At 33.6% G+C, this 9,666-nt stretch overlaps 1 protein-coding gene across 1 annotated transcript; it reads left to right on the top strand.

Annotated features, from left to right (window-relative positions):
* The first annotated feature begins 7,184 nt into the window (after positions 1–7,184).
* On the top strand, positions 7,185–9,090 carry LOC137820762 (expansin-A8). Its single transcript, XM_068625004.1, has 3 exons — positions 7,185–7,512; positions 7,823–8,135; positions 8,452–9,090. The coding sequence occupies exons 1-3, from the start codon at positions 7,371–7,373 to the stop codon at positions 8,753–8,755; spliced, it is 759 nt and encodes a 252-aa protein (XP_068481105.1). The 5' UTR covers positions 7,185–7,370; the 3' UTR covers positions 8,756–9,090.
* Positions 9,091–9,666: the final 576 nt, after the last annotated feature.

Genomic DNA, 9,666 nt, shown 5'->3' with positions numbered 1-9,666 from the left:
ATCTGCTTGAAAATCAATAACTTCGTTAAGAAATTAATTTGACAAATGAAAGGTATGCTCACTTTGAAGACAAACTCAAGCATATGCTTCAACTAGTATGAGACAATTCCACCATTATGCTAAGGTCATGATGATCAGCCTCTTCCTTTACGTTTATTCGAAAATATAAATTTTATTATTTCACACTTCATATTATGTACTAAATATTTTTTATTTAAATAGTTTACATTGTTTTGACAAGCTTTTATAGGGAGATGTCAATGTTCATTTCACTATATGGGAGACTTCTCTTCTATCTTGTAATGGTTTTTTTATTACTTGTATTTCACATTTTAAATTTTAATTAAATTTAATCAATAATTAGATTTTTAGACTTATTCGTGTATTGTCCACTTTAGTTAATTGTTGTTTCATTTATCATTTACAATTACAGTTGTGCGAATTTCAATAGTACGAGTACTTTTTTTTATTGTTAAATTTTGATTTGCAATTGCTAGTTCTTATTAGATTTTGTATTACAATTAAATTTTAAATTAAATTAATTTTATATGGAGAATTTAATTGATTGTTAGATGATTGTTTTAAATTGAAAATTTATTAGTTGAAATATGAATTAATCTGGATGGTTTTATTTTGGATGATCCGAATATGCTTTAAGAATTTTTAAATAAATTCGGTTTCTTACAAATTGAAGAGTTTTTTTTTATTTACATGGGCTTTTGTGTCGGTCTAGCATATGATAAGTGTCAAATTTAATTAATATTTTATATTAAAATATAGACACTTGTGAGTATTAATTGTTAAAATAAGAATAAAATAATCATTAATTTATGAATTTATACTTTTTTATATATTTTGTGATTTTAATTTCAATAAGAACGATTTATTTCCTAATTTGTGTTAATTTCAAGTTTCTAAGAAAGAATTGAGATAATTGGGCAAAAGGAAAATATACAAAGCTAAAAAGAGAAAGTTGGAATGCATCGACACTCACCAAAGCTGCCCAAACTCACAAAAAGCCAATATGCCACCAGTGAATCACGTTGGACCTTTTTACGTTTTACTCGCCCAAGCAAACCCATTAGCGTCCAAGCGAGAAGTCACTTAAGTCCAAGCAAATTAGGCTAAATAGGAGGCTTGAGGCACAACCCTAGGGTGCAAGATTGAGAGAAAAACACCATTGAGTGACTTGTAATCCAATTGGAAGAATAGAAGGTGTGGGAAACATTAGAGGAGGCAACCGTTAAGGAGAAACATCCTGAATCTTCTTTTCATGTCATCCTTGTGTGTAATAGTCATCATCATGAGTGGCTAATTATACCCTTTGGGATTGAGAGTAATTTGACCAAACTATGAGGTATTGAGGTGATATTTGAATGTAATATTCCGTTTTTGATTGATTATTAGTATTATTGTTTTGCTTCTATGTCTTGATCTAGAATCTTAAACTTGACTGAAAACTATTTTTAGGGTTCTGACCTAAACGATAATACTTAACATATTTGAGTGCCAGAAATAAACTTGAAATGTTAATTGTCATCAACGTCTAATCTTAAAGATAAGTTGTTTTTATAAATATGCGAGAATCGATATTTAGGAAGCATCTTAATAATTTTATATGCGATGAATCGATATAAATGAATTTTATACGGACATCGATATCAATCAAAGAACATAATGTTATCATGCTAATCAAAATACACACGAGTGAGAAAGATGAAACTCAACCCCTATTTTTTCATTTGAAGCATCGAACTTTTTAACTTGTTTTCTTATTAATCATTGTCATCATAACAATTCTCAACAAACTTTTATTATTTTGTTTTATATTTAGTGAATATTTTACTTGATTATTCAACTGTTTCTTGTTGTGATGGATATCCGTCCTTAGGGACACATTATTACTTCTAACAACGTGGTGCACTTGCCAAAAAAAATTATAACGCACACTTAAGCATCAACTTTGCTGCCTTTAAATCTATTTTTGACTGACTCTAATGTCTAATCCTCTTGTAGTGACATAATTTTGAGTCACTAATGATCAGAGATAAAATTATTACGAAGTGGACTTTAAGTCTAACTCAACTCCATAAAACCGACTCATAGGGTTGAGGTTTGCACTCACTTATATACAATGAAAGGCTCTAATCTCTAGTGGATGTGGGATCTCCAACAAAAATTGTTGGTTTGGCCATAGTTGACAAGGATCTCTTAGACTATTTGTCTCCTTTTTTGTAGTGTTCAGAAATATTTTTATATTTCATAATTTAAAACCTAAAGTAAAAAATATATTTTACTTTAGTCATTTTTTTAGAATAATCAAATTTGCCCACCACCTTTTAATTCCTTATATTTAGATATTTTATTGTTTTACTAAATCAGTTTCACGTTTTTATTGTTTATCTTTGCACTTTAAACTGACATGAAAACGTGTAAACACGTTGCCTCTCTCAACGCATGTTACCTCTTTCAAAGTTTTTTTTTCTGTTTTTGATATTATCTATTATTACATCTTGAACAATTCTACTATTGTTTTATTTATTTTGTGTTATTTTAGGACATAAAATGACATGGTCGTATGAATATATAAGTTGAATCCATAGAAATATAGTAAAATTTTGGTATTCCATTTTTTATCACATGGTCCAGTATCTCAAAACTGATAACTAATGTGTTTGTGTGACTGAACTTCTGATGACCAAACATTATTTTAATAATGCGGAAATCAAAAGAACCATTGTAGTGCTCCATTGTGATTTGGTAGTAGAGTAAATTCCTAGGTTGATCTGTGACCATTTCTCTCCATTTTAGTAACTTTAAATAACACTGAAATCAATGTTAAATACGAGACATTATTTAATGGTTACAGACTCATGATCTTCATGAATTTTTCTATGTGATATACATAAGTTAGATGCTATTAATTTTTTCTCTTGAAAATATTGTGGAGCTGCTAGCTGCAGTGTTTGCTCTCATACTTGAACAACAGAAAAAAAGTTTGTCTGATAGTAAATTTGGTGTCATTTTCACTGAGTTAACGACTATCCTTGATTGGCAATAAGAATTTCGTAGAAGTTCACTAGCATAGTATCCTATCCAATCACCAAAATGAATGCATCTATTCTTTTTTACCTAACTTGAGCTTCAGAACAACCACTATACCTAACCGATCCAGCTCTTGAGCTACGTACAACTAATATGATCCAAAGCAGTTAACCCTACATCAGATTCTATCATCTAAGAAACCCTATCAGACATAATTTTAATGGAGGTACCTAACATGTAAACTTGTAACCAAATAGTTTCACCTCTTATGGTTATGGATGGCCTACTGTGCTTCAGCGCCCAGAACCAAAAATTAAATGCACATGGTGGGGTTTAGAACATGTTTTGAACATATATGCAATTTGAACAACACAAGAAACTAACAATTTGAAAGACTCTGCATATCTTCCTCATATGACCATTGCAGTTATTAGTTAACTACCACTGGAAAGGGACCCTTCAAAACCTTTGTTAGCAGTTCAACTTCAATCCATTTTCGGTGTTTTGCATGTTGTCCAAGTGGAACTAGGGGACAGGCCTTGTGGAGGGCACTTTCACATGGCCTAGACAAACTTGTATGGATCTCATTTCTAGCGTCGTTAACAACAGATTCTTTGAATTTTCTTTGCTTCATCTTTCAAGCATTAACAGCAATTTCATATTGTTGTCATTATTATCATCCTTCTTCTGGTTTTTAGATAGACTCGGTTTTAAGACATGGTGGAATGTTGTATGGTCATAAATTCTCGAGCAAGGAACTTTATTGTTTTCCCTTTTGGTCTTTTGCTTTTAGGACACAAGTTTTTGCAGTCCTCTATCAAAAACTGGCACTACTTTTTTTTTTGCATGCCCTTTTGATGTTACCTTCTACTTTTTGGTTTTGTGGCAAGGCCATTAATCTCATTAGCACCCAAAATCGGTGCACTCAAATCACATTGGCTCTTTCTTGCTTTTAGTTTTTGGTTAATTGCTTTTACATTTATATCTACGGAAACTACCCTGAAAAGACAATGATGAGAAAGGCGAAAAGGTAACAAAAAACCTTCACGAATATGGCAGAAATATCAAAATCAGATCACGGGGGGTTGATTAATTCATCAAATCATATATTATTTCATCTTTAGCAAGACAAATTAGCTGGCTTCATGAAAAGATGTACCTACAGTGATTTAAAAGGGACGTTTAATATCGTGTCCTTATAAAAGATTGTCACAATGGAACCAAAAGATTTGATGTCTTACAGTTGCTGATCTACCTCGTCCTTTTGTTCTTACACCTCCATTTTACTTTTTCAAATACTCTTAACTTATTATTTGTATTATAAATATGCAATGTTTAGATTAGGCAATATGCATCAGAAAAGCCTCAAACCAATTAATCTATAGTGAAGTAAATTAAAACCGAAGCACCATATCTCAGTCTGATTAAACATATGTTCTTGGCGTTTATTTTTCTGATGTACACAATAAAAACATGTTTTTAAGGTGCACTTTTTCATAAAAAATTTCAACCCCATGTAATAATCAAAATTGCTTCCAGTTGTAAGCAAACTAAATAACAAAAATATATATAATCCACGTCTCTTATCATAATAATAATGCATGCCAATCTGTAACTGATATAGCAAGCCACTAGATGGTTAATTAATTTCTTTATTCATATAAGTCATTATCCAAATTTCTTGCAATTGCTTTTCAGTTTTCTTTCGTGGATATCAACAGAACAAAACCACCCAATTCTATTTCTTTTTTTTCCCTGAAAATGACAGTTGAATGAATTGGGCCGTAAAGAACGGGACGGGCATGTGGTGGTAACGTGGTAGGGCCAATATGAGATCTTCCCACTGCTTTTTTCCACAACACCGTCAAAATGAACGTACAGAAAAGTAGCACCGTAAAATGGTGGTTGGAACCATCGAAAGCTTAGTTTCATATATAACGTTAAACAAAAAATTAACCTTCTTCGTTATCTTTGTTTAAACTTAAAGTCCTTTCATTAAATGCTTTGTCATAGTTTACTGTATGTTATTTGTTTAAGCCGAAACAAGGTCTTTGGTTAAACGCAACCACACTTCCATTTGGCATATTCCAAATAGTATACTAGGTTAGTTGTTCCATTCAACAATTAAACTGTGTCCCTGTAATGGTTATATCAATTTAATTAACACCAAACACTAAGTTGTTGTTATTCTTGATGTACCCTTCTAACCTTAAAGATTGAATCTCTTCTAACCAAACTTGCTTTTTCATCTGAGCATGGTGACATGGTTTATATCCCAATCATGCTTTAAGTAAAAATTATTTATCAGTGAGAAATTATTAGAAAAAGACTGTGTGACTATGCTATTTGCCTCCTAGTATGGAATGTGATCTTAGTAATTCAAGGAAACTAAAATCTTTATAATAAGAAAAAGTATCCCTTTAACAAGATTAGGAAAATGGTAAACTTTTGCAACACTTGATGTGGGTGAATTCGTTGCAGAAAAATGGTACACGACAAAATGTATATACTTACCACTTAGACATATATTTCTCAGATTTTATTAAATTGTTAAAATAAAACTACAGATGGAACTAACTGAACTAAAGTGAGGAAATGTCCTTCCATACTTAAGATGTTTCATCATTTTACAAAACCCACGATGGATTTTTGTTTGGAACAGATGAAGGAATAAATGAATTACATAAATATAGTAAAAACACAGTTTAAAAATGTAGTTTTGCATATTATAACCTTAAAGACATTAACTTAATTGGTGACTTGGATATCATTTAAGAAGTGTATCATGAAAGGCTAGTTTAGTCGGTGATGTATTCGATATCACATTATATATTAAAGACTAGATGTAGACTCAGTGATATGAAAGTGAAAATATAATTTATGAGTGAATAGTGTAGTAGAAAGAGTGGGTAACTAAACTTTGATTCACCATATAAGTGGGATTAGGGTAATTTATTTTGATTCTTGTTAAATTATAGTACAGTTTTGCTTAATTAGGGCATGATTTGTCATTGTGGCCGACGGATAAAATATAGGATTCTTTACAAGTATTAGTCATCTGAAGTGACTAATAAATGACAGGATTGTAATTAAAAAGTTAGGCAACAGAAAGAAAAGGACAGAAAATGTGTAGTCCTCTTCTTTTGAGTCTCGGTTATCATTGCAAAATTCAAGCACAATCCATTTTTCAAATCTTCTTAACTTGAGCATGCCACACGTGTAATCAAAATACTTGAGCTCTTGCTTTTGGTGGAATGCTACAGTTTCATGTCGGTTATTTTGCTCTGATTCTCTCCAATATTATATCCTTCTGCATACAACTTTTGTAAAAACTTGTTTGTCCTTTTCATAGGCAAGCTTAACTTAGAAAGGGCAAGTCTACAGAGGAATAGGGGGGATTGTAGCAGCATTCACAAAACGAAATTGTGTTTTGTAGACAAGTTATAGTCACCACTACTCATTTAGAACCCTATCAGCAGGTTTTATTTTATTTTTCTGTTTAAAAAAAACTTGACACAGAAAATATAGAACCATGATTCTCCTTGTATAGTAATTTTTGGTCTTTTTCACTGCATGTATCCTTTTTTATACAACTATATTACCTCAAACACTGAATATTAGGACCTAAAAAGATATGAAGCTTGATTTAATACCTTAGGGTAACTAATCGCACTTATTAGATGAACCCCATTATTAAATAAAGTTAGAATGGTCCGTTGAATGCTAAGTAGTCCTATATAAGATGAGAAGTGAAAAGGGGTCATAGCAGTGGCACTGTAGAGTACCCTAACAAAAGTCATTAATTCTACTCTGTTTGGTGCTGCCCTCAACAGCAGCACACCATGTTGGACGTATCTGAAAGGGTAGATGACCCAAAAATGGTGGCCCTTTTCTGCTATAGGCCGTGACTTAAGGGAAAATTTAAGAAGAGAATACCACACTTTCATACGTAACGACCACATAAAATATATAAACATAAAATTACAAGAGAACAGTTGAGAAATGCATGTGCCATGTGGGTCCGTAGATTAAGAAGTTGGTAGTGTAACCGAAACATTTGCATGTGCGCTTTGATTCTTGCTCGACGTTCCAAAAAATGTGAATCAGTTTTTGTGGCTTTGGCTCTCTCTTTAGACCTCACAAACGCTATGTTGTCTGATTCGGGCATGGACCCCATTTCTCACTTTTTCCTGCCTCCAACCTATGCTTAACTTTTCCTATATAAACCCAAACCAACCTTAGCTAACCATTAAGCACCAACAAGTAAACTTCTCCTATCTTAAATCCTTTGTACCCTCAACTTCCCTAATCACTTGTACCACACAATGGCCATTGCAGCAACCTCTACCATTCTTCTCTTCTTTGTTCTTAATCTATGCCTCCAAGGCACTTTTGGTGACTATGGAGGTGGATGGCAAGGTGGTCATGCCACATTCTATGGTGGGGGAGATGCATCAGGCACAATGGGTAGGTTCAAAGTGTTTATTTAGGTTTTAGTCTCGCATTACTAAATTTTGCTTATTCTAGTGTTTATATAACTGCACGAAAACTAAACTAAGTTCGAACAAATGTTTTGCCTTTTCCTTTTGGCACATATGAGTGATTAAAATGGAAAAAAGAACTACTTAAACTTTGTGGTATTGTGGTGCCCGTACATAACCTTGTGTCACGGGCACTTACATGTACATTACATTCACACTCTCTCCTATTATTGAGTCAAAGATGTTTTCACTTAGGATATGACTCATGATTTTTATTTTTATTTTTATTTTCACAGGAGGGGCTTGTGGCTATGGCAATTTGTACAGCCAAGGGTATGGTACTAACACTGCAGCACTCAGCACTGCTCTATTCAACAATGGCTTGAGTTGCGGGTCTTGCTATGAGATGAGATGTGACAGTGACCCCAGATGGTGCCTCCCCGGTAGCATAATCGTCACTGCCACAAACTTCTGCCCCCCTAACTTTGCCTTGTCTAATGACAATGGTGGCTGGTGCAACCCTCCTTTGCAACACTTTGATCTTGCTGAGCCTGCTTTCTTACAAATTGCTCAATACAAAGCTGGAATTGTTCCTGTTTCCTTCAGAAGGTAAATAAAAAATAAGAAACCCCTTTAAGTATTTTTATTTTTTTTCTCCCCTTTTAGCTTTAAACTTTGACTCAGAGGGAGTTAGCTCCTCTGAATAACAAAGGTGAAATAAGTCATTCCAGTCTTTATCCAAAACAATCAACCATTTATATAAACACATAGCAAATATATGCACATGTAACATCAGCAGTTGATCTTTCGTGATCAACGACTGGTATTGCACACTTGCTCTTCAAAGTAAAAATTGCTGAGTTTGGAAGAGTTGGATCCAACTTGGAGCATACATTAACATGTTTTTGTTTTTGGCTTAAAACAGAGTCTCGTGTGTGAAGAAAGGAGGGATCAGGTTCACCATCAATGGTCACTCATACTTCAACTTGGTTCTGGTCACAAATGTTGGTGGAGCTGGTGATGTTCACTCTGTGTCCATCAAGGGGTCTAGGACTAATTGGCAAACCATGTCTAGAAACTGGGGGCAGAATTGGCAAAGCAACTCTTACCTGAATGGTCAAAGCCTCTCTTTTCAGGTGACTACAAGTGATGGCAGAATTCTGACCAGCAACAACATTGTGCCTGCTAACTGGCAATTTGGTCAAACATTTGAAGGGATACAGTTCTAGGAAAGGAACCTTAAAAGTTCACATTTTGTGTGTAATATATGATGCCATTGTTGATTGTTGGTTTGTTTTGTTATAGTTGGAAAGGGTGGGGAAGAGAAAAAAGGTAGATTAGGAGGAGTTCTGGCCAACATGGGCCCTAATGCTGTGGTGGCTATATGGCACCCGCTAGGACTAATATAATATAAAGTCTTCTATTTTCAGACACATATCAACACCTTTTGATGAAGTAAAAGGTGCTGCTGATCTTAATTACTTTGTATATCTGATCCCCACTATGGTACAAAACCAATTTGGGGTTGAATTAATATCAATTTGATCATGCTTTTTTATTGCAAGTCTTCTCCAACTTTTGCATCTTCTGTGACTAAATTAGTTTTGACTTGCTAATAATAAATCCTGGAGGGAACACAGAAAATTGCACCGACTATTTCATTACTCCTTGTTCTGCGCTAGTGCTCTGCCACATATGTGAAAAACTAAACCAGTGTTTTGCTCCATAAATCCATATTTTAATATTGAATTAGGTTGGTGCCTCTGAGTATACAAAGGCTACATTACCAAGAAGTGTATGATTCTCAAAGTCAAGAATTTGGAGCAGTAGAACCATTTCATTTCTCTCTTACAATTTCCAATCTCTTTTGCACTGGGAAGAGGGCATTGGGTTGACTTGGACCACCCAAAAAAGGTAAAAACCTGATTATCCATAACTTCTTTGGCCAGAGTTGAAGTGAAATGTCTCAAGTGTGTTGGTACCAAGAGAATATGTAGTCGGTTGTGAGCAACTATCAACCAAAGACTTCAAATCTCAAACACTTTCATACCAAGAATCTCAAATATTGTCGATTATGAGTTTTGAAAATCATCAAACATGAAAAAAGAACTATATAAATTTTTAAACATAGTAAATTTAG

Source organism: Phaseolus vulgaris, chromosome 9 (genome assembly GCF_051622355.1).
Source record: "Phaseolus vulgaris cultivar YP4 chromosome 9, ASM5162235v1, whole genome shotgun sequence".
NCBI classification, from domain to species: domain Eukaryota; kingdom Viridiplantae; phylum Streptophyta; class Magnoliopsida; order Fabales; family Fabaceae; genus Phaseolus; species Phaseolus vulgaris.
This window is presented reverse-complemented; position numbering and strand designations above follow the sequence as displayed.